Here is a 24,318-nt window from a genome sequence, read left to right as displayed (position 1 = left end):
TGCATACATACAATACAGAGTGTAATTAAGTGCTCACGCATAGTTAAAGTTTAAAAAGACACGGACACGCAAGTGTTGTGACCACGCATTGACAACGCCAAAGCGTGTCCGTGGGAATTAACTCTCAACTGTCCAGAGCTTCATGAGCTCCACCCAAACATTCGGCGCATCTCTGTCGGACGACCTTAAAAGATTCAGAAGCCAGTGAACCACTAGGAGCGGCTGTCTGCTGTAACCGCGTTTTAAGGTGGACTGATATCTGCTGGATCCGGTATGTCGCCTCACTGCCGCGTGTCGCCTTTAACAGATCACCACGCACGGTCCAGTTCTCGCGATATCACCTGGCTGAAATCCCGCGAGAACACGGCGGGGTTACAAACAGCCTGCTCATTGGTCTGTGGGTGCTGTTGTAAGATGGCGCCCAGTGAAATATGAGTGGTAGTGAAGAAAAAAAATACAGCCTGTCATCTTAGGAAAACCACAAGAATTAACGAATAAACCAACCTCAGACAACAACAGCAACTCTTCTCTAACGGCCACGTTGGATAAGGAGCGCCTTTTCGTGGATAGTGACGCGGTTCAGACCTCGGCCCGGTTGAGGAAGAGAGGTAGCTAACGCGCCTGCTAACATTAGCGTGTTAGCCCCAGAGAAAACAGAAATGCAGTCGTTGTAACGACACCGGCAGAGATATGTTACCCCGACCGGTGTCATCTGTGATGTCGGCACCGGTCAGGACAATAGCCGGTTGTCATGCGGGGACGTTCAAACGCTGCTAAGTGCCCTCACACATCACCGTGGTCTGGATTTAATTTGCAAACAACACGCGGCTAGTTAGCGGCTAACACTAGCTTGTTGTGTAATCAGCTGCTTTGAAGATGTGACACCACCCAGCGTTAATTCATTTGATTTTTGTCGAAAAGATGCAAATTCTCATTATGTAGAGCTTTCCATTGCTGCTTTGAATACTGGATCACATTTGGAAAGTGACCGCGCTTTTGTCCCAGCTCGTTTACACTCGGCAGAATTAACCCTTTCCTATTACCACCCCTCTGTGCTGCCCCGGGTCAGAGAGCTGGAGGTCCATTTGTAAACATCCTGAATATTGAACCCATGTCAGTCCAGTAACATGTTTTATTTAATCATTTCAACTGTTTGGGTCTTTTTTTTTCCTCGTTTGCTCAATGTCATTAACTCGTTGGTATAATAAGCGGGATGAATATATAAAAATAGTGATATGCTCCTTTTCTCACCTGTTTTTGTAATACAGACAAGGACACGCAACAGCGATGAACAACTCCTTGGATGGGACCGGCTCCTATGAGGAGCTGGTGAGACAGAAAGCTCGAAGCATCCCGCAGCACCGCATGAAGGAGTTCCTGGAGTCGCTGGCCAGCAAAGGTCCAGACGCCCTGCAGGAGTTCAGCCAGCAGAGTGGAGACGCCACAACCACCACCACTACCATGGTTTACCAACAGGAAGCCAACTGCATCTACACAGACAGCACCGAGGTGGCAGGGTCTTTGTTGGAGTTGGCCTGTCCGGTAAATCATGCTCTAAATTGTGAAAAGGTTTGTGGATGAGGGAAGCCCCTCTCTGACAGCCGTGTCTCCTCACACAGGTTCAAGTCCAGGTTCAGCCGCAGCAGCAGCAGATTCAAGAGTCTACGTCCCAGCAGCAGTCTGTACAGCAGGGTACTGAACAACAAATAGTGCAGGTCTGTTAACCACTTTGTTTACAGTTCTTCTTCTTTTATGACTTGTATTTTTCTGTATAGATACAGATTTATTTCATTGGAGTTGATTATAAATGCATTTGTAGTTTTAACTAAACCGTTACAAGCAAAGTCTTTAATTATCTGTGTTGTAATGTTAAATGTTTTTAAAATTATGTAGCGTAGAGGCATATTCGAGGATTCTCCGCCGATTTCGTACAACATGGCCAATTTGCCATATTTGGAGCACTGCGCATGTGTGGCTCCCTCCACATGAGGACGGTCAGGAGTGCTCACGTCAGCAGCATGTCAGTTTGTTTACATCTACGCAGCTGGAGCATCATCTTTCCGCATGGGATTAAAACACATTTGTAATCATGTCGGACTCTTCTTCCAATCATACATAAGAATACGATCTGTAAAGTAGTGTCTTACGTGTTTATGCAACAGAAACACATTTGAATGGGATAATAAGCATGTTACCTGTCCAGCAGAAACTTCCCCACGTCGTAATCAGTCCTAAATCCCTTTTGTGCTTCGAATGTCCGCCACCTCGTAAAGGAATCTCCGAGTAAAACACTCGTTTTGCCTTTCTTTTCTATGGCCTTTCTTCTATCCTCTGCCATCTCCAACAGTGTTCTTTTTTTGTGACTAACCATCTTTGGAAGCGCCGGGAGGAGCAAGCCGCTTCTGCAGGCTCCCGCTGCATGTCACTTCCTAAACACTGCTCTGCGCATGCGCGGCTCGGAACCAGAGCGCGCACAGAGGTGGCGACTCAACATGATATGTCATCACGCAAACGCGTTCCCACATTGATTGGCATTATGACTGCCCAATTACGATTTGGAACCATACAATTCTGATTGGTTCTAAGGGTGCTTTCACACCTACTAGTCCGCTAGAGTGGTTCGGTTCGGACATAAATTATTCATAAATGTTGCAGCTGTCAACTGGTTCGGTTCGCATTCACACCACTTGTTTTTGCAGATGAACTATCCACTATGACCCTCCTGCCCCTTGGTGGCGCTGTTCACATAATAATGTGTTTTGGGTGGCGGAAGTGAACCCTGATTGGCCAGCATGTGTGACGTGATGCGCTGCGCGGCTTGCTACGGAAGCCTCCGCCGACCAAAAAGCCTTCTCCACAACAGAGCGGACAAGACCGAGGCTGGTCAACTTTCACACCAGCAGCGGACCGCACCGAGACCGCACCGAGACCACCTCCCCGAGGAGGTCTCGGTGCGGTTCTTTGTCCCGGACCAAAACTAACTGGTCTGCTTTCACACCAGCGCGTACGAACCGAACCTGCCGGAGTTGGGGACGCTAGTCCGCTTCAAGCGGACCAAATGCTGTAGGTGTGAAAGCACCCTAAGGATCCTCCAGTATACCTTTAAATGATAATACCATGTCAGAATAATAGAAGTTGTTTAGGTTTGTCTTCTCTATCAATTTAGTTTGTCAAACTCACCAAAATTTGAAGTTTGGGTCACATCGTGAAGCAGATGTTTTGACATTACTTCGGTCTTTCCTGATTTTATGTCTCTTTGTTCTGGTCTTTGTTTACTGGGCTCTGTCCAAGCTCCCTCTGCTACTGCTCGTATTGTTCTGCTATTGTTGATGACAGCAGAGACTCTCAGCAGTGGGTCTTTGATGCCTGGGGGGGACACACTTAAAAAAGAAAAGTTGATAGTATTCCATATTATTCTGCACAAGTGTGCATTTCAATTCATGTGTTGCAGATGTATTTTGGTTTTCATTGTTGTGTGATAGACTGGAGAATGATGGGAAAAGGTTTGGTGTAGCATTTGGCAAAGAGCTGATACCACTTTGATGTGGAATGCTTTTGAAATTATGACAAGGTTAAATCCACGTGACGTCCAGTCACATTCTGATATTTGCTTAAAGTTTACTCAAACAACAAAAAATAGGGAAAAAAAATCATTGTCGTCCAAATATGTAGATCAGTTTAAACCCTTGTTGCTGTGTTGACTCTGTACCTGAATAAGGTTCTATTTATTCATCAGTGCTGTAATGTCTGTCTGTAGGTGCAGATTCAGGGTCAGCAGCAAGGTCAGATGTTAGGTCAGGTTCTCCAGGTGCCCTCAGGCTCCCATCAACAACTACAAGGTGTGACGACTGCACAGCTTATTCAGCCCGGAGAACTTACAGAAGAGCAGCATCAACAGGTGAACACACGCAACCATATATTTTGTTTAAGCAAACAAAGAATTTTCTAACTCTTTAATTTTTTCCCTGTGTGTTTTAGCTACAAGCCCAGCTGGTGGCAGCTGTCGCTGGAGGGCAGCAGATCCAAATCCAGACTGTGGGGGCGCTCTCTCCCACACAGCAGCAGGACACTGCAGAGAGAAGAGCGATGGGAACGGCTGTCACCACCGCCCAGGGAGCAGGCGTTCTCCAGCCCGCCAAGAAGCGCAAGGTGGACATGCCCATCACAGTTTCCTACGCTCTGCCCGGCCAGCAGGTCGCCACAGTGCTGGCGATCCCTCAGGGCCAAGGCCAGCAGCAAAGTTACGTGTCCCTGCGGCCAGATCTCCTAACTGTGGACAGTTCCCACCTCTACAGTGCCACAGGCACTATCACCAGCCCCACGGGGGAGACCTGGACCATCCCGGTGTACTCTGCACCGGCGGGGTCCGGAGGCCGCGAGCAGGTCACACACATCGCCATCCCGCAGGAGGCTTACGGAACGGTGCAGGTGGCTGGAGCAAACACTACAACCATGACCACAATGCCAACACAAGTTACTGTTGAAAACGACAAGCTGAAAAATGTTGTCAGCCAGAGTCAGACTGCACAAGCTGTTTCGAGCATAACGAGTTCGGGGGGAATGGGGGCTCAGGAGGAAGTGGTGCACACGCTGGCTGCCAACACCCTGTTCCCTGCCCAGCTGATGAATGGAAACATCCACATCCCTGTAGCGGTGCAGGGCTACTCCAATGCCACGCAGTCGCTTATCTGGGACCCGCAGCAGCAGGTGCTGCACACTCAGGGGCTGACGGGCCAGGACGCACAGCAGCTGCAGGTAATGACACAGCTGCTCACCTCTGTTGGAACCGAGATGGATTTTCCGAGGTTATAGCGTTTGTGCGTGTGTGTTGTGTCTGCAGGGGCAAACGGTAGTGGAAGTAGATGGTCAAGGCCAGCAGCAGGTGCAGGTGCAGGAGTTGCTGCTTCCTGCCACTCTGAAGCCAGAAGAGGGCCTAGATGTGTGGCGGCTCTGGGCTCAGCGGAAAAACGCTGAGATGGACAAATTAGAGAAAAATAAGCTTGCCCCTATTGGCCGTAAGTTTGCTCATAAATTTCTTAAAGGATGGATGAACAACATTTGTGTTTGTTTTTTTTCTGTCAGTCCAGTCACCGATTTCTGTGTGTTTGCTTTAGGACGTCAAGTTCTGCGTTTCCAGGAAGACTTGGTGTCCTGTGCAGTGGCCGAACTCTGCATGGGTCTGTCTTTAATGACAACAGAGGCCCGAGGACTGGAGGGAGAGACGTACGAGCCCGATGTTCTCTACTACGTGTTTCTGTGTATACAAAAAGTAAATCCACACACCATCCTCTTGATTATTTATGAAACCTGCGGGCGGTTGAGCAGCACTAATGGATGTTTCTCTGTTGTTATCCCACAGTATCTGTTTGATAATGGTCGTGTGGACGATGTGTTCTCAGATCAGTATTACACTCGCTTTGCTCACAGTTTGCACCAGCTCCTTGAACCGTGGAGACCAGCTGTTCATCCGCTAGGTGAGACCACAGATATTTTTAGCATCAACTTGTATTGAAATATCTGTTATTATGGTTCTCCCCCTACAAAGAGCTGCCACAAACCTGTCGGGGTGTGAAACTGTGCCTCAGTCACGATCTAACCTCAAATTTAGAGTTCCTGATAATACTGCTGCACAGTGTAACTTCAGATATGTTACTACGGGCAAAGGTTATGCTGGTGTGTAGTGATCTGACAGTTTGTTGTACTTGTGTGGTTAAGCTTGATCAGTGTGCTGTGAAATTCAAACTGTTTTTCCTTTAGAATCGGTGGCAGAATACTAGATTTTTTCAATTCTTCTTATTATTTTATTTGTTGTTGTTCTGGCTCCTCCACTCAAGTTCATCTTGCATTACAACATGTGTTGCTTAACCACTTCAGTGTTGTTGTTTTTTTCAGACTGCCCAAATAGTTTCCTCACAATTGTTTTTGAGGAGATCATAGAATCATGTAGCATTGAAAGCTGATCATCCAGGTTGTAAATGTCTCCCTCCCCTCTCCACCAGGTTATGTTATTCCCAGCCATGTGACGGAGGAAATGCTCTGGGAATGTAAACAGCTGGGAGCTCATTCCCCCTCAACACTGCTTACAACTCTAATGTTCTTTAACACAAAGTGAGTGTTGTCTGTTCAAATTCACATCAAACTGCTACAATGACACATGCATCCCCGATAATTCTCAAACTGCTGTTTTCTGTGAGGTGCTGCTTTTCTTTTAAATCTACTCTCTTCACTGCAGTGACCGTACACCCGCGTGCGTCTCTCCGCAGGTATTTCCATCTGAAAACAGTGGAGCAGCACTTAAAAGTGGCCTTCTCAAAGGTGCTGAGACATACTAGGAAGAGCCCCAACAACCCCAAAGACAAAAGCACCAGCATTCGATACCTGAAGTCAACCGAGAGGTTTATAGGGCAGAAAGGTAACTGCAGCCCAGACAAGTAACCGGTAACCTGCATTTAAAGCTCACAGTAACTGACTCTATATTCTCTCCTGTTTAGTGACGGATGACATGTACTCAGAACAGATCGAAGATCCAGAAAACCCTCTGAGATGCCCAATCAAACTCTATGATTTCTACCTCTTCAAATGGTAAATATGAAACCTTTAAGACTTTGGGGAAATTAAATTATGAATTGTCAAATACATAAATGAATGAATAAATACTTGCGCGTAAGATTAATACTGATATGTATGTTTGAAAAAATGCAGTAGGGAATTTTGGTCTACCGTGTGATCATGGTAGGGGTTATTAATTCATGACAGGAGCCAGAGTCTCTCTTTAGTGGTGCAACTCGCTGTCTTATTGCCAGGGAAGTGGAGTACACATTGCACTCTGTGCCCAAGTCCTGAAATGTGCAGGGACACTGTTGCTAGGCAACTGACAGAAACATGGATGCTATATAGCGCTTTGCTCCCCGAGTCATGTTTGATTTTATGCCTTTCAATGAGTATTAAAACTACTAACGTGTTTGGCCTTCACTGCCTTGACAGTGTCTGTCACTGCTGGTGAATATGAAGGAGAAATTAAAACTGCTAAAGGAGAACATGCAAACTGAACAGTAAGCTCACGAGCTCTACAGGGACTCCCAACTGGAATGTGTGCGAACGGGGGAATGTGATTAATAGTGTAATGTGCTGTGGCAGCTGTTCAAGCGGTGGAAAAGCATGATGAAAGTGAAGTCCATATACCATGAGGGGAGTGTACTCACTGCTGTATGGCCAGAGCTAGAAGTGAGAACATGTGTGTGTTTGATATATGGTTGTTAATTATGCAGAATGAAAGTTGTTAAATGCATAATTCATGTCAGAATGGTCGGTCACTGTCTGAACATTTTGAAGATAGTCTGCAGTTCGTTTTGGTGAAATGTTTTTAAAAAGTTAGTGAATGTGTGCATGTTAAGATACATAAGGCACTTGTCAATTTTGGATTAGATTTTAAAATGATATGAATCAGATCTTAAAACAGTCTCCCCTTCTGTTGTCAAGAGTTTTACATGATCCTTTTCCCGACAGGCTTAAACTGTAATGAGACTTATAACTGGTAAATGTAAGTTGTAACCATCCTCTATCTCTCCTTTTTTCTATTTCGTCAGTCCACAGAGTGCTAAAGGTCGCAATGACACCTTCTACCTGACTCCTGAGCCTGTGGTGGCTCCAAACAGCCCCATCTGGTACTCAACCCAGCCAATCCCGAAAGAGCAGCTGGAGCAGATGCTCTCTCGTATCCTCGTCGTGCGCGAAATCCAAGAAGCCATTAACATGTCGGAGAGCGTGCACTAGTGGGACCAGAGGAGAATGAAAAATGGACTACACTCTTCCTTTCTTTCTGAGTTCACCCAGCCTTTGATTGCTCATCATGACTAGTTTTATATTTTTCTTACACCCTCTTGTGGTCTGAGGGTGGCATGTATATGTTCATATTCACTGTGTGTCAGTGTACCTTCCACACAGATTGTACATACGCAAACAAAACAGTACAGATATTGATTTTGTCTCACCAAGGCAATCATTCAACAGTAGTGATTTTTGGCCAAAGGATGTAGTGTCTAATCTTTCTATTGGACCTAAGCTCTAATTTAAACGTTATTTTAAAATGCTCTTTCTCCTCACAGATAATCTGGAACACTTGTTTATTGTCTTTACTGTTTTGATCTGTAATATATTTCTTCTGTTTTCACTGGGTTGGCCTGTGCGATGCTGCTTTTCTGAGACATCCCTCTTTGTTGCTCCCCTCCTCTCATCCACTTTGATCACAGTTCAGTCTCACAGTGAATACCGCCGAGGTATTAAACCCCATCCAAGTAGCCAAACGGGCTAAATACTCAATTCTTTCTTTGCATTTGACTTCTCTGCCTTGAGCTGATGGACAGTGAACTCTGGAAGAGGCTGGCTTGTTGACTGCCAGGCCGCAGCACCGCCCATCAGATGAGCTCAGCAACATCAAACCACTTCAGGATGAAACTGCTGTGAACTTAAGGGCAGTCCAACGTGGACAGCGTAGCGGGAAGGAGGAAGAAGCTCTTTTCTCTCTCCAATACAACAACAAACCCCCAAATCGCCTGAAGAGGACTATGTTGTGTCACACATGTCTATCAGAGGACAGATGGAAAGACTCTACAAAGTGGTTTAGTCCTTAATGTTCTATAATGTATAGTACTCATAGCTCCTTCATGTACTGTAATCCTTCAGTCATCTAAGGAGAATGGCAGTGCCTGTGTGTTTTTGAAACATGACCTTTTTTGTACAGCCACTATACCATGTGTCTGCCTTTCTAGCAAGTCCCATACCGATTCTGCACATTGCATCCTCCAGTACCGATGACGATAGTCCGCATTGTGTGATATGGAAATGATGCACAATGATTTTTATTTCCAAAAAAAAAATCCTAATAAAATCATTTCACAACATTTTTATCAGTAATGGAGGTAAACGAACTGTCCGGTTTCACACACTGTCAGGATCTGATGAGTTCCACTTGTTGTTGCAGTACATAGCTCAGAGTAGACCAACAGGTTTACCCTCATATAACGTCTTTAATTCCCCTGAGGTGCAGTACAAACTGATGTGCACGTAGTTTGTCTACCAGCACTCCTTTTGTATGTTGTCGGGCCAGTTTCCTGGCTGAGGGCCTGTACTGTACTGTACAGTACGTCACAGTTTTTCATTGTGAACAACTGTTAAAAGGGCAGCGTGCTTAGTTCAGAATGTGAGATCCAGGATTCAGTGCTGAGGAAGAAGGCAAGAGTCGCCTCAGGAGTTTTGCAGGGTGGAACATCTGCATGCCGGTCTGTGCCCGGTCTGATGAATGTGAATGCCTGTGGCGACGGTGTCTCCTGTCTGTCCGCTCCCCGCGGCTCGAGGAGCTGTGAAGACCCTCCTGAGGCTTCAGGCTTATTCCCTGGATCGGTGGGCTGCTGGGAAGGGAAAGGCACCCAATTAAAACGTCAGCATATATTACAGTCACTAATAATACGCTGTCTAAACTTCAGCCTCACTTATTGTTCTCACCCTGCTGCGGTTCCTCCACTGAGCCAGTGAAGAAGACACTGATGAACGAAGATGTACTGCTCCTGAGTGCACAGACAGGAAGGAGCAGGTCAGAAACACGCTTGATCTTCTGTTCAGCTTGAACCAACAAGGCACACTGTGATAATGAGATGATTTACAGCCATGCATTTAAAATCAATATTCCAGTCTGAACTTGAAAAGCATTCATTTGAAACTAACCACTTTTTTTTTTTTTTTGCTTCCGGCATGCCCAGTCATGCAGTTACACAGTTACTCTGTTAGTTATCAGGAGGTTTTATAACTTTGCACCTCGATTGCAATATCTAATGTTAGCAAGTTTTTGTTCCGAAATGCATATCAATTAACTGCACAGAAAATGGAACCCTGGAAATCATGGCCTTCATGAGAAAACAGACTTTAAATTGGATCTACTTTTTTATTCAATGATATACAGCAGTTGCAACTTTTAATGAACTTGCAGCACAAATTAAGTAAATAACAACTGGACTGACCAGATTCTGGACCATCCACATGCGATGTAGCCGCAGGTCCTCCACAGCAGCCCGGATGTCCGGGTGGATGCCCCTCACGCACAGCTGCATCAGCCACAGAAATGTCACAAAAGTCCCCGATCGTCCAACTCCAGCACTGAAAAACAAAACAAACACACTGACCATCAATCTACTGATTCGAGCTTCATCTGTCCACTACTTTTTCATGCAGTTTGATACATTTCAAAGAACTTCACAGGGAAAAATACATCAAAAACTATTCATTTAAAAAGTAAATTTATTCATAATTAAAATCAAGAGGATGAAAAACGGACATTCAAAACAACTTTGAATGGCAAATAAGGTAAAACTGAGAAAAAGATCAAACAGAATCCATCCGCCGCTCTATCCTGGCCACAGTGGCAGGTGGTGAGAGTAACTGCGTTAAAGTCACCGGCGTTGTTTAATTTAGTAACAAGTAATCTAATTACTTTTCCGACATCAAAACGCCGCTACTGTTACTGACATTAATATGAGACGTGATTCCGTTACTACATCATTCACTGTTTTCATGGAGTCCAGCTGAGACGGAGGAGCATGAAGTTTGTACAGAAAGAAGGAACCGTATCGGTGCAAAGCGCTTCACGTGACTGACAGAGCTAAAGCCGGAGAGCGAGATCCATGTCAACGGATACAAGCCAATAAATGTAGAAATCGTGGATGAAGTTTGATTGGTGTCTTGTTTCATACTCTGCTATATTTAAAAAATTTAGATTAATGTTTGTAATTTATCTGTCAAGTGTCAATTTTAGTGCTGTCATGCGATCAAAAATATTATTCTAATTAATTACAGGATTTGTAATTGATTAATCTAATTAATCACATTTTAATCTCATATCTGCTTTAGGTCCCCAAGTGAAGAATTCAAATTCAGGGACGTTACAGAATCGTCGTGCATGACTCATCAAATGAATACACTGAGAAGAGGAGATTTGAAATGCACATTTTTGTTAATGATGAATGACAGTTAAGTCAGGACGTCTTGTCCAAAATAAATTCTAAAGCCCAATCAGGGCTCAACTCAATCAACTTAAAAAGCACTTTCAGAGTGTTTCATTAAAGAAATTCAAAAGAACAAAAAGTTTAAGTACATCCCAGCAAAACCAATTCGGCCTGGTGCACTATTCAAAAATGCAGTACAAATATTGATAAAAAAAAAAAAAACTGAAATAAAATAAGGCTGCGTCTCAAAAAGTGACTTAAGCAAACTAAATTCAAAATGAATACTAAAACTAACCTAATACAGCAATTTAAAATGAATACTACAAGTATAACATGCCTCTAAATAAGACAACAGTTCCATTCACATTGAATTGCCACTCAAGTGTGCTATAATATTAGACCAATTTTTTTAGTGCACTAACTTGCGGTGTAATTAATTAATCTAATGAATGCACTAAAGTGACAGCCCTAGTCAATTTATTTAAATAATTATTAAGGTCCACAGTTCCTTTCCTTTTGATTACGTCACAGTCTAATTTGCATATCGGCTAGTTTGCATATCTGGGTCAAATTAGATGATGACGTGTTCTCAAAATGATACATTGTTGCAAACTCAGTCAGAAACGTTCCAAATAACGTTTCCATCCAGAAAGAAGAAATCCTTTAGTGCAAAGTCCATCACATTAGATGACAGAGATACAGCTACAGAGCCCTGATCATTCAAAGGCAGCTTTTAAAGGAAGTACAGACATCTATTGTGTTTTATTATTCTTCCACAAACGTAGAAATTCTATCTACAGGTATAAAGCAAATTTGATTGTGTCTTTTGTCATATTTTTATATAGCAACATTTGAATCATTTTGATTAATGTAGCGCTTCGTGTTTGCAATCTATTCTGTCAAGTGTCCATTTATTTAATTAATCATAAATTCAGTTTTATGAAAAAAATAATCCAGCATCCATCTTTAAAGTTCCAAAAGAGGGAATCCAAATTCTTTGACATATTTAAACATGTTTTATTAAAGTAAAGAACACGTTACTTTACCGAGCAATTAGTCACTTTTAAAATATTTTAACTCAGTTACTTTTTTGAAGAAGTAACTAGTAACTAAATTACTTTTTTAAAGTAACTTGTAGGATGCTGGAGCCACTCCCAGTCAACTATGGATGAGAGCATGGTACACCTGAACAGATCGCTAGTTCATCACAGGGCAAAAACACAGAGATTGAAAACCATACACACACACCCATACACACACAGGGACAACATGCAAACTCCATACAGAAAGACCCGTCCGTATTTGAACCCACAACCCTAAGCACTGCTCCACTGAGTAAAATATTGAGATGAAATATCAATTTGACAAGAGCAAAAATATAACTGAAGTAAATACTCAAAAATGAAAATAAAATGTGCAAATAAATGTAGCTCAGAGGACAATAAATGAGCTGAAATAGAAGCATTTTATTGACCCTTCCAGCTGATAAAGACCTAACAGCCCTGCGGAAGCCATGCTTTCAAACTCAAAGGTCTCACCTGCAGTGCACCACCGCCGGACCCAGGCGAGGAATCGCCTCCAAATGCCTCCGTACCTGCTCAGTGAACACGCACAACGAGGAAATGTTCCTCGGGACGCCCCGATCCGGCCATGTGTGATAGTAGTAGTGTGTGACCGTCCTGTCTGTTGGACAGTGTCTCTGAAACACAACACACTTTCTTTCAACTCCTCCAGAGCAGCTCATCTCTTTGATTGATTACTCGTGTGGTCAGCGCACAGAGGAGTCAACTGAAGCAAAGCAACAGTGTGATGGATGTCTCTGTCTCACCTGTCGAAGGTTAATGCTTGTGACAGAATAATCTGGACCTTGTTTACAGGTCACGGTTGTAACTTGGATCAGTCCGTGATGAACTGTCCCCGGCTCCAGAGGCCAGTACTTATCACACAATACCTGCACACACACCGAGACAGAAAAGGTCAGAAGGGCGGTAGCAGCATGCACACTGAAGAAAATGCGAGTTGTGAGCAGTAAACCACCTTCATCTAAAATAGAAAAACAGAGAAACATAAATAAATAGTCCAACCTTTTTTCTCAAAGAACTATAAAAATCTGCATGCACTACAATACCTATTGTATGACCGTTGGAGGAGGGGCTGGAGTAGGTACTGGAATAATGGTATGTTCAACAAAGAGGTGCGCGATAAATTTTATTCCTGCAAAGATCTACTCTGCGCTCTGTGCAACCTAATTCATCAACTTCTGTTATTAGTGAAAACAGTTAGAAAGCTTTACATTCTTATGGCAAATTAGAATAAGAAAACGTGGCGGTATCATGGTTCTGTTCACTGTGGCTGATGATATTCTGATAAAACTGCAGTGAACAAGATCAGTACTAGAAAAATGCATGTATCAAACACACACACAGACACAGACACACACACACACACACACTGAGTGTTCTCTCACTATGTCCTTGTGTCTCAGAGCTGTCACCATGACAATTATCCTGACGTTTTGCTCCCACACCATCCTCCAGAAGTCAGCTGTGGTGTTGGGTAAAGGACCTTGTGTGCAGATGAAGTCTCTCTCTGATCCTCCGCCCTGGACACCCAGACACACATACACACACACACACACACACACACACAAACACACACAGTTCATCACCAATGCAGACAGATGCAAAAACTGACCAGAGCCATGAAATGAATAAGACAGAGAGGCGAATAAGATCTTACAGGCACAAAACTGGCATTGATGTAGTCTGTGTGTGGAGCGGAGTTCTGAACAGACAGCCTCACCCGGCAGTGATCATCTGCAAGGCACGCAAAAGTCTGTTGCTGTTCATACTTGTTGTAATCCGATCTTGTGAGACAAGCTTTTGTGCTTACAGGGTAAAATGTAAGGGTATCTGTTCTTCTCTCTGTTGGCCTCTACTTCCGCTGCCTTCGTGGGGAGGTCTTTCCCAACGTCAGTAAGCTCCTGCACCACGCCAAAAGCATTAATACACGTCACAAATCAGATCTTAACTTTAATCCCACTTGTTTTGTCAGGTACCTCGAACTCCTGTTTGAAGCCTCTGTTGTCATTGGCAGCTCGCGCCTTGCAGTGCGAAGTGAAAGCCTGAACAATTTGTGCTCTTGAGAAAGTTTGCAGCCTGTGAAACAAAATTGAAGTAAAATGACACACATTCTGTATTTTACATCATTGTAGGAAAAGAAAGGACTAAAACTAATAATCCACTATGCAGGTGTAACGCCTGATGACATTTTCCTTAAAACTAACAGCTGATCAAAACATGCACAGAACGCCCATATGCCACAGAAAATTGTTCCAGACAAGTATCATTTGTTTGTGTGTCTGTGCTATTAAAAATTACACAATGAAAAATGAATCAATGTATGTATTTGTCTTGTCTTCAGTAAACTGCTGTTAGTTAAAGTCATAGACACTTGTTCCATACTTAAAAACAAGACAGAGCATGCACTCTGAAGTCAAACAGCAGTTCTTACCTCATGTCTGCTCCCGTAGGTGTGCTCCTAGAAGGACAAGATGCTCCTGAGAAGAGATCAGTGTTGATCAATCGATAAATAAAAGCCAGATGGAAATCAAGCAAGCTGAAAATGAAAATTTGACGGCCATGCCTTCTTCTCTTCAGCTTGTTTTTTCATAAACTGAAAAGTTTGTAAACATTCACTTATTGCCTCCGACAGCCAGAAAGTCATTTCTTTACAGAAAATGTTGCTCTTCGTCATGAGATCATGACAAAACCGTTTACAGAGGACGTACAAGCCCACATTCTCTCAGAACAATTAGTGCGTGAGACTGACCTGACAAGAAGAAAAACCTGGCCGAACCAGTTTTCAGCACAACAGCGAGACAGGCCCAACAGCTCCAGCGTTGTTTCCTTCTTCTTCTTCCAGTTTACCTTTGTAAAGGAGCCTCAGCTGAATGTTTTCAGCCTGTCAGTACAGGATGAGGAGTCAAAAGCTGCAAAGCCTCCACTCATGGTGAAATGGTGTGGCTTACCTGTATGCTTCTCTTACTCTTTTTCTTCAGGCAGGAAGAGGAGGTGTGATAGGTGGAGACTGTGGGAGGGGAGTTGCACTGAACCACAAGAGACAGATGCTCAAAGAGAATCAGACAAGTTTTTCTTTGGATTTACTGTGTCAGTAAAGACATGTTTGAAAAGGATGGGAAAAGTCCTTATTTTCATTAAATTTCCAAAATTCCTCATGGTAGTGTGGTAGTAGCATATTGATTAATCTTATTTTCCAGGCTTTCATTCACAGCTCTTCCCTGCAAGGGGGGACTTATTAGTCAATCTGCAGCTCACAGATTGCACCCTGGGTGATTGCCCACTGCACCCAAAGCTAGAACCACCCCTGCTAGGCTGGATGACTGGCTGGCTGGATGCTTGGTTGGTTGGCTGGTTGTTTGGTGGATCGGTTGGTTATTGAAAAACTTGAGGTTGGATTGCCAATTTTGTTTTCTTTCTTTCTTCTTCTTCTTCTTTTTTTTTTAAAGGCTTGCTAAATGGAATAAAGAAGACTTTATTTATTTATTTATTTTTTGTGAGATCTGGATCATGTTCTACCAGTTGAGTGTCTTGACTTTTTAAAAAGTTGCTTAGTTAATTTTCTGAACAATTAACTTTTGCCTTTTCTTCGACATTTAGGCCTACCTGTGATTTTCTGTAAGCACATCTAAAGAAATTGCAACTTTAATGTCAGATGGGCGAGTCGTGAGATAGATAGATAGATAGATAGATAGATAGATAGATAGATAGATAGATAGATATTACTATATGATTGAAGCACAGTGACTGTTATTGACAGTTGATAGAGGAGAAATAATTATATACTCAACAAGTACAACTGAAGCAATGGAAAAGTGCTCTTTCCACCTCTGAGAATCCATCTTTAAAGGTCCCAGTCTGTTCAAAACAGTTTGCTGGTGGGTTATTCAGTTGTTAGATCATAATAACCTCAGTGTGGGAGCAAAGGTGAGGGCAGGTGTGGCAGCCTTCGGACTGCGCATGCGCGCTTCTGTGCTCGCTCTCTTGGTTTATGATAAGCTCTGAAGCACAGACTGCGGAAGTAACACACAGTTCCTTATTTCTGTCAAAACTGCAGCAATCGCTTCGTGTCGGTCGCCAGCATGACTTGTTAATTTTTTTCTTTCAGCAGCGAGCCGATGCGAGTTTTGATGGACTCGCGCGCGCGTCTGTGAGGTGATTTAATGCGTGCGCGCGACAAATACTCAATGCTTTCACTTTATATGTGAAACAAACGGCGTTAATGCATTAGGGGACACGTGCTTCCTGCTTTGCTGGACTCAGGAGAGGCGCAGAGGCAACTGTCTTCGTTGAGTGTCAGAGAGCTGTCATGGACCCAGTCCGAGCTCAGGACGCATCGGAAGCAAAGGTAAACTGCTGCAGAAAACTATTTTCAACTCCTCTTATAAGCGCATCTTAAAACATTACAAACCCGCTCTTAAATTTCCGTGGCTGTAAAAGTGTTGATAAATGAGCATAAAAAAAAATGTAAACGATGAATACTCAAGTCACATGATGTACAAACGTCAACTTTAACGCATAAGACGCTCAGTTGGCAGTGAACTCAATCATTTTCAGTTTATTTTGCATTAATTTATGTCACTGACAAGAGAAATTCAATGTCACAATGACAAATGTGTAGTAAATGAATAACAAGATTTCATGACCCTGTCAATTTCTAACTACCTCATCAGAATTAGATTATATTGTTTTGATAAGTGATTTAAAAGGATGCGTCCTAGACTTTGTGCTTCTTATTTGTAATGTGGACCTCGGGAGGAAACTGGAGCACCGTAATCATGCAAACCTCACACTCAAATATTTGGTTCAGACTTGTGTAGAGAAGTGTAAAATATTGGTAGTTTAATATGAAATATGTCCCTGCTTGGAGTTTTGCTGAGATATATTTCCCCTATGATTTGATTAATACAACATGTTTGCCCTTCAGAGCTCCATGTCGCACTACAGGGAACATGGTGATGAGTCTTTTGACATGAAGCAGGCTGACAAAGGTGCAGCCCCCACTCAGGTACATCCAGTCTTGCACAGCGTGCCACAAAATTACCTTTTTAGACTTTGGATTAGCCCTAAACTCTTAAGAAAGCACCGCAATGTTGTGATTTGATTCCCTATATCGTTGATTCAGGATGACAAGAGGCCGATCAGACGAGTCAGGAGTCCCTCCAGACCCCGGGCATGGTTGTCACATTCTTATAAACCAAAGCTTGCCCAACATTTTTACAAGTCTCGGTAAGTTTAAAAAGTGGCACATCCAACACACATCTTGTAGCCACCAATAGATTGCTTATGATGTTGAGAAAATTGAAAAGTTGCCATCAAACAGAGGAATGGATCCCTGTATTCATGTAGAAGTCTGTACAGAGGTGATAGTTGTGATGGTGAAAATGATGATAATGATAATGATGATATTGCTATTGGTGCAGTTTTCCCAGGGATGACCGTCCGGGTTACAAACCCGGCTTCCAGAGGTACCCACGCGCCTTCTACCACAGAGCTTACTTCCATAAAAGAGATCACTTTCTGCCGAAACCTCACTACATGGCACCGCTGAGAAAGAAAAACTGGGATCGAGAGAATGAGAAGGAGCGGTACGAGCCCAGAGAGAAAGACTGGGATCGAGAGAAGGAGAAGGAGCGGTACGAGCCCAGAGAGAAGGACTGGGACCGAGAGAAGGAGGAGTGGTACGAGCAGAAAGACAAAGACTGGGATCGACAGAAGGAGGAGTGGTACGAGCCGAAGGAGAGCATCAATGAAGGTTCATCCCTAAAACTAAACAGTAGTGAGTGCATCTGAGCAGAAAGATCTGCAAAACACACAACGCAACAAATACTCATTCTATTCTTTTGCGCCAGTAAAACTTAGGTCCTGACTGGGACAAAGTGTTCACGAGATGACCAAAAGTTTATGTGCATACATGATTATTTTTAGGAGAGTTGGTTGAAGATGCGCTGTCAGTATTTGGATGACAGCATTTTGATATTTCCACAGAATAAAGAGAGGATGAGTTGATAACCATCCAGCTGCTGTACACAGCAGTTCCTGCTGTTTGTTCTTATTGTGGTTTAACTCGCACTCGTGTGGTGAGGGCCTCAACAAAATGATTCAGAGCGCTGTAAATAAACAATGGACAACGCGTCAGTGCTGGAGCAGTAAGTAAGAACAATTAAAAAAAAATACAAGTAAGCTATTTCAGCCTTGATCACACTAAATTTGTGACATAAACCCTTTCAGGTTCCTGTCTCCTCCTCCTGCATATATGGTCATATTTATATACCTTACATAATGTGCAGCCTGACATTATTTAGCATTTCATTAAATGACCATCGGGTGGCAGTACGAAGCAGGCAGAGGCAGATGGATTTTCATGAACACTTTGCATTACAAATATTTGGAGGGCATTTGCTCATCGTGGTATCTGGTGGTTGGTGTGTAGTCACACTCCGGTAGCAACAAACCGATGTTACATAATGCTGATCGCTAAGAAGCTTTTACTGGGTTCAATACATGGATTATGTCATCAATGAATGGCCAGTGGTCGAGCCATGATAGAACTGCGCCTCATGTGAACTGTGTGATTCAGGTAGTTAGAAACAGACATATTCGCTTTGTTAAAAGCCAAAACTTAATAATTTGTAAGTGGGAAGAGCCTGTAAAGTAAACAGGAGAGGATTTAAATCTGCTTTGATTTGTTTTCTTTGATTGTATCTTTGGTTTTGAAATCCGTGTTCCAGATTTGAGCTGGTGTGTGTTGTTTGTTCCACCGACTGTGCTGCCGGTACTGTATGTTTTTCTCCTCTCCCGCGCACGGCCGCTGTATCTGTGTGCACACTGCAGCACTGTGGAGGTGTGTGTTTGTGTATGTATGAGTGTGGAACAGGTTTTTTTTGTGTTTGTGCCTGAGTGATGGTGCGATGATGGTGACTCATCACTGATTTGTGTGTGTATATGAGAGTCAGAGAGACAAAGACAGGGACAAGCCCGCAGTATATAATGAGATCTAATGAAGCTATCGCTTCACGCTGGAACATTGCAGTCCGGCATCGCCTGGCAGATTTTCCAAACATGATCAGATTCTGCCAAAACTCGCATCGATTTGATACCCTGAAAATAACTCGAGGCATGAGCATCAGTGCGATTGCTTTAGGTTTCTGTCATAGTGGTATGAACATAAGATGACCTCCTCTTTTACAAGGATCATATTTAGGGAAAAATAAAGAAAAAGATTGTTTAGGGCGGAAAAAAAGTTCTCTTTTTTAATAATGTGTGATTAAAGATTACAGTGTGATAGATTATCTATAAGAATATCTATTTTTCTGCACCTGACACCTGCTGACCTCTTTCGGAACAGTTTGGTGCTTCAGGACAACATTTAGTTCAATCAGCGACACGTGCAGCGCAACAGGAGACCGACTCTTCGCTATCACTGTCACCGATCGATATTTACAATCTCGTCTGACTCTTTTTGTGCTCTCCGTCTTCTTACGTTACAGTCAGTGACTCCATATTTTTCAGCAGCTTGACAGTATAAGTCTGAGCTGTATTGATCACTGTCAGATTAAAGTGATCATCATATCTCCTTCTGTAGATGATTAATTTCAGGCGATCGCTGTATTGTTCCATTTTTAAGGCACAGAATACTGATATCTGGATGTTAAGGGTAATATGCTTAATGGAATACATCTTGTCAGATTACGTTTATTGGTATTTAAAAGACAAAATGAAGAAGAGCACGTGTCTCTTTCCTTTAGACCCTGAATTCAAGGCCACCTCACCGGTATGGTAGAGGTACCACAGCAGAAGAAGAACAAGAGACAGCGAAAATACAGAAGAATGTTTGATCTAGCTGGTACACAAATCTCGTTGTCGTGCTGACCGTGTGCTTTGTCTGTTCTTTCAGCTCCTCAGTCCTTCTCATCCAGATCCAGCAGCAGCAGAGACAAGGACATGCAGTTCACTGTGAGTTCACCAGCAGAACAAGAGCTTTGTCTCCATTTTCATTATGAACGACTGAGCGGTCCACTCTGTCAAGCCACTGAAGATATTCTGACATTGCTCGGTAAACCAAAGCAAGCTAAGATTGACAGATTCAACCAATCAAATGTTCACATATATGCAGTTTTACATGTGTGCGTTGGATCTAACAGCTATATCTTTTGTAAATTTGCCTGTCAAAAGTGAGATTTTGTTTTTCCTTAAGTAAACGTAATTATGTAAATTATGTCTTTGCAATCCTTAAAAAATGTGAAAAAAGTAGGACTGACTGACAGACATGAATATTCACTGGTTCCTTTGGTCTCACAGTATATTTACCCTTTTAAGGTTGGATTTATTTTTACCTTTCTTACCCAGATTGAAATTTTTCAGGATTGAAATTTACTCACAAAACTCTATTTCTTTGTTTCCTGGTAGTTAAGTTAAAATGATTGATTTCATATCACTTACGAATCAGGAAGAATGGATTGAACAAAGAACTATTTTTCTCTTCATCAGACTTGAACATTGTTTTCTGGATTGATATCTTTTCCTCCAACATCGTTTTTTTCTCAGGCAGGCCCTGATACACACTGCCCTTCATGTTTTAAGCTCCAACCCATTTGACTTGATCGTTATCAGTCTTCTGCAGAGCTTCACTACCAATTGCTTTTTCTATATAAATTCAGTCTCTAAAATTTAGAAGCAAGGGTTTAAAAACTGTCTGTAAGGACTTAAAAAAACAGACTGTTTTCTAAAGTCAAGAACACTGCTAAGCCATTTCTGTGTGCATGATATTTTTCTGTCACGAGCTGAACAAGTGGTTTGTACATATTCAAGCAGACGAGATGTTGTTTTCGCTCGTGGGAGCAAAGCCAGACGCTCTCGGTGTTGATGCACACAGCCCAGGTGCTGCAGACCAGGCTGAAATCAAGCAATTGGCATAAATTCCTTGGTTGACCTGAGCGCGGCAGAGCGGCACGTGATGGATCACAGCTGGTTGCTGCTGCAGTGGAGTTCAAGCCAAGACGGGGAAAGAAATAGGAAAGAATTACTGGGTCTTTTCAGTTCTTCGTAGACTCGTCAGCACAATCTGACCAGCTAATGCCATCTGCTATTAAATGCACTGATGTCGTACCACTTTCTTACATTTCCTCTGGCGAAACACTGCACTAGCACCTCTTTTTCCATTATGATAAGGCTTCATTTTCATATATTAGAAGTTAAATGCTATGAATTTTAAAACAATTTGCTGCTCTGCTTTTAATGCGATGCAGCTGATATGAAACATCCCCAATAAGAGTCATTTTGTTCAAAGCACTGAGCCAATCGTGCTTGGAATAGATAGAGGGATATTTGAAGATGGCTGAAGCAACTCTGTATTTATTATTTTAGTTGATTAGATGAGGACAAGCTTCACATTGTTGTGCGATCAGCACATCCAAATTCAGGTCAATAACAGCATTATAGGGACTTGTTTTAAGTGGAGGGGAGAAGCTAAAATCAGGGGAACTCCCAACCCTCCCAGGCGTTGTGCCGACGACCACATCTAGAGATAACACTCGACCTGAACTGCTGATGCTGGACAGATAGCCCATTACCACCACGGCTGTTTCACTTTATCTGCTTTCTTGTTTCTTGCAGTTTTTTTTTTTCTCCCAAATACATCCAGAGCCTGTACAGTTGCACAATTTATAATTCATCTCCCTGAGTGTTACCAGTTGACATGTGGCGCTTCACTTAAGTCATCATTAGCAGTTCAGTCACCATCAGGGTTTGCATCCAAGTTTGAAGCCAACTGCCTCCCTGCAACTCCTTTTTTCTTTCTTTCTTTTTTTTTTTTTTTTTGCAGGCTGGTCAGATTGACAGGAACCAAAGCAGAGAGAGAGATCACAGGAGGAGCAAAAGCAAAGACGGAGAACGCAGCAGAGACAGGGAGCCCCCTTCAACTGTCAGCCAGACGGCAGCACGAGACAGAGCCATCCAGCAGAAGAGGAGGGAGATAGATGAGGTGGATGAGTGTCGTCGTTACACACACACACACACACACACACACACACACACACACACGCACGCTACATCTTGGGAGAGGGATAGTTATAAGCAGATAGAGGAAGAGAAGAGATAAGAGGAGCCAGGATTAGAGAGAATGACAGAAGGAAGATGCTCGAAAGCGCTGGGAGGCATAAGACAAGGAAAAAAAGATTTGTTTTCTGTAGTCTAAACATTAATTTCAAAATGCTGAGCCTCAAGCAATGGGGGGGGGTGTCATTGACAAAGCGGGTCTTATGCACTGTTTGACATGACTGATGGTGCTTTTCTACTATTTTTTTTTTTTTTTAGCTTTTGATTTTAAAAACAAATAAAATGAAGCAGCGTAGCTCACCTGAATCTCAGAGACCTCTCTCACGTGTTTTGATGCTGCCTCCAATGTGACAGACGTCACATGAGGCTCTGCTCGTTGCGCGTTCCTGCCCACTTCATGAAAAAGATGGCCTCTTGCTTTTCATATCTCCATGGTTGCAGGATTGTGGAAACACTGCGAGAGTAAGTCTTGTCTGGCAACAGGTAGCCGATCTCAAAAAAAAAAAAAAAAAAAAAGAGTCCACAAAATTGCACAAAAACAAAACTTGCCTGAAAATGAGAGACTTTTTATCTGCATTATTTGTTTCGTTCTCTGGTTATAAGAGCTGCTGCCCTGAAACCGTGAGTGTTTTTTTGCCTTTCAGGTGTACTACCAGGAATGTGAAATGTTTGGAGTGGTGACAAAGATGCTGATTGCGAAGGACCCTTCACTGGAACAGTCCATCCAGTCGTCGCTGCAGGAGAACCTCAAGGACATTGGCGAGCGCTGCGTGGACGCCATGAAGAAGTTTATTGAAGATTATGACTCCAGGGGATTATCACACTAATCTCACCCTGAGCCATAACTAGTGTGCTTGCTTTTTTCTGCTGTTTTAATTCTTCAGAGACTTATTTGATATAATTGAAATCTGATGTGGAATTTTCTAGACGTCTGTTATTTTTGTATCTGCTGCCTGTGTAAAAATCCCCTTTAGTGCTCAGTTTCATGCTGGATGTTGAAAGCCAAATATTCTACTTTGAAAATGTGACAAATAAATATGCTGGCTGTATTGCTTTTGAAGAGTTTTATGTTTTTATATTGGACTTAATTTATTTTCCAACTGAAATAAAGCCTCGTTTACAACATTCAGTACCTACAAGTGCTTCTTTTCATAAACCGTAAGGACCACACCAGACAGGCTGGAGAGAAAGCTGTGGAGAAGTGTGAAGCAGAGTTAAATGATAAAATCCCCCAATTTTGAACATCTCATGGAGCACCGTGCAATCCGTAATCCAAAAATAGAAAGCGTTTCGCACACTTGGCCATCCTCCTAATCTGACAGTCCGGGCAAGGAGAGCGTTGATCGCAGAAGCAGCCGAGAGGCTCATGGTGACTCTGGAGGAGCTGCAGAGATCCACAGCGCGACTATCGGTGGTAAACTCCTCAAATCGGGCCTCGATGGAGGAGTATTAAGATGTAAGCCATTTTTGAAACAAAGACAGAAGAAGTCCCATTTGAAGTTTAAATGCATAATGCTATGTGTGGTGGAAAACTAGCACTGCACTCTCAACACACTGTCCCCGCTGCGAAATATGGTGGCAGCATCATGCCGTGTGGACGCTTTTCTTCAGGAGGTCTGCCAGATTTGGTCACGAGGCAAAGGGTAAGAAAACCAAACCCAAAAAAACCCAGAAACAGTAGTTATCCTCGATTAACACTGTTAAATGTTGATTTTAGTGTTTTCTTAGCAAAACCTTCATTAAGATATGAGCATTTTGACTTTATCTGCTTTAGTCTGGATAAATTCTATAAAAACCTGAGTTTGTTTGTGTTGAAGTGACCAGATTGTCTTGTTCTAATGGCTGCTGAGTGGTGCAGGTGATGTTTAATACCAAGGAGTTACACCACATGTTGTCCTGGGGAGAAAATATGCTGTAAAGATCCTGCTTAAGAACACTGTGTGGAGAATTTCAAGCCCCCAGCAGGGCTACAACCTGCGACCTGCGGGCACGCTAATGAATGAAAATTGCTCCATCTCTTGGAGTTGACCCACTTCGTTGCAGTCGAAGCACACTCGATGGAACATTTGCCTCACATGTAACTTTTCCTTTAAAATGTCAAGAGCAAATCCTCTCATGATGACATGCTGGTGATGCAGTACATATAATAAACCAATGTAACTTGTACATACAAGATTTTGTTGTTCATT

At 42.9% G+C, this 24,318-nt stretch overlaps 3 protein-coding genes across 6 annotated transcripts; 2 read left to right on the top strand and 1 right to left on the bottom strand.

Annotated features, from left to right (window-relative positions):
- The first annotated feature begins 405 nt into the window (after positions 1 to 405).
- On the top strand, positions 406 to 8,745 carry LOC115408079 (glutamine-rich protein 1-like). Of its 2 annotated transcripts, none has more exons than XM_030118674.1 (12): positions 406 to 608; positions 1,269 to 1,542; positions 1,620 to 1,715; positions 3,758 to 3,898; positions 3,979 to 4,755; positions 4,841 to 5,015; positions 5,115 to 5,269; positions 5,360 to 5,474; positions 6,000 to 6,108; positions 6,264 to 6,412; positions 6,492 to 6,582; positions 7,587 to 8,745. In XM_030118674.1, exons 2-12 carry the CDS (start codon positions 1,288 to 1,290, stop codon positions 7,771 to 7,773), a joined length of 2,250 nt encoding a protein of 749 aa, XP_029974534.1. In that variant the 5' UTR covers positions 406 to 608; positions 1,269 to 1,287; the 3' UTR covers positions 7,774 to 8,745. The 2 variants fall into 2 exon arrangements, with proteins under 2 accessions (XP_029974534.1, XP_029974535.1); XM_030118675.1 differs by having other exon boundaries at positions 1,264 to 1,542.
- A 97-nt stretch (positions 8,746 to 8,842) lies between these two features.
- On the bottom strand, positions 8,843 to 15,041 carry LOC115408081 (receptor-type tyrosine-protein phosphatase V-like). Of its 2 annotated transcripts, XM_030118676.1 has the most exons (12): positions 15,025 to 15,041; positions 14,826 to 14,957; positions 14,508 to 14,553; positions 14,053 to 14,152; positions 13,887 to 13,977; positions 13,734 to 13,810; positions 13,462 to 13,596; positions 12,823 to 12,945; positions 12,533 to 12,693; positions 10,014 to 10,149; positions 9,502 to 9,563; positions 8,843 to 9,407 (listed from the first exon to the last, which is right to left on the bottom strand). In XM_030118676.1, exons 3-12 carry the CDS (start codon positions 14,510 to 14,512, stop codon positions 9,188 to 9,190), a joined length of 1,110 nt encoding a protein of 369 aa, XP_029974536.1. In that variant the 5' UTR covers positions 14,513 to 14,553; positions 14,826 to 14,957; positions 15,025 to 15,041; the 3' UTR covers positions 8,843 to 9,187. The 2 variants fall into 2 exon arrangements, with proteins under 2 accessions (XP_029974536.1, XP_029974537.1); XM_030118677.1 differs by lacking the exon at positions 15,025 to 15,041 and having other exon boundaries at positions 8,843 to 9,404; positions 14,826 to 15,018.
- A 1,026-nt stretch (positions 15,042 to 16,067) lies between these two features.
- Positions 16,068 to 23,254, top strand: LOC115407646 (periphilin-1-like). Of its 2 annotated transcripts, none has more exons than XM_030118073.1 (7): positions 16,068 to 16,421; positions 17,001 to 17,081; positions 17,199 to 17,302; positions 17,497 to 17,828; positions 19,971 to 20,029; positions 21,897 to 22,055; positions 22,774 to 23,254. In XM_030118073.1, exons 1-7 carry the CDS (start codon positions 16,383 to 16,385, stop codon positions 22,954 to 22,956), a joined length of 957 nt encoding a protein of 318 aa, XP_029973933.1. In that variant the 5' UTR covers positions 16,068 to 16,382; the 3' UTR covers positions 22,957 to 23,254. The 2 variants fall into 2 exon arrangements, with proteins under 2 accessions (XP_029973933.1, XP_029973932.1); XM_030118072.1 differs by having other exon boundaries at positions 17,497 to 17,852.
- Positions 23,255 to 24,318: the final 1,064 nt, after the last annotated feature.

Source organism: Salarias fasciatus, chromosome 20 (genome assembly GCF_902148845.1).
Source record: "Salarias fasciatus chromosome 20, fSalaFa1.1, whole genome shotgun sequence".
Classification (NCBI taxonomy): Eukaryota; Metazoa; Chordata; class Actinopteri; order Blenniiformes; family Blenniidae; genus Salarias; species Salarias fasciatus.
The sequence above is the reverse complement of the archived record's forward strand: the minus strand, read 5'-3'. Positions and strand labels throughout refer to the sequence as shown.

What these genes read in the sequence shown, in the direction of transcription:
- LOC115407646 (XM_030118072.1), top strand. Translation starts at nt 16,383, where the DNA reads ATGGACCCAGTCCGAGCTCAGGACGCATCGGAAGCAAAG. An exon ending in CAACATTTTTACAAGTCTCG is followed by an intron (nt 17,303 to 17,496) that starts GTAAGTTTAAAA and finishes CTATTGGTGCAG; the next exon opens with TTTTCCCAGGGATGACCGTC. An exon ending in ACAAGGACATGCAGTTCACT is followed by an intron (nt 20,030 to 21,896) that starts GTGAGTTCACCA and finishes TTTTTTTTGCAG; the next exon opens with GCTGGTCAGATTGACAGGAA.
- LOC115408079 (XM_030118674.1), top strand. Translation starts at nt 1,288, where the DNA reads ATGAACAACTCCTTGGATGGGACCGGCTCCTATGAGGAGCTGGTGAGA. An exon ending in TGTTGGAGTTGGCCTGTCCG is followed by an intron (nt 1,543 to 1,619) that starts GTAAATCATGCT and finishes CTCCTCACACAG; the next exon opens with GTTCAAGTCCAGGTTCAGCC. An exon ending in CTGAACAACAAATAGTGCAG is followed by an intron (nt 1,716 to 3,757) that starts GTCTGTTAACCA and finishes GTCTGTCTGTAG; the next exon opens with GTGCAGATTCAGGGTCAGCA.
- LOC115408081 (XM_030118676.1), bottom strand. An exon ending in TCAATGCCAGTTTTGTGCCT is followed by an intron (nt 13,597 to 13,733) that starts GTAAGATCTTAT and finishes CTGGGTGTCCAG; the next exon opens with GGCGGAGGATCAGAGAGAGA. An exon ending in TGTGGATGGTCCAGAATCTG is followed by an intron (nt 9,564 to 10,013) that starts GTCAGTCCAGTT and finishes CTGTGCACTCAG; the next exon opens with GAGCAGTACATCTTCGTTCA.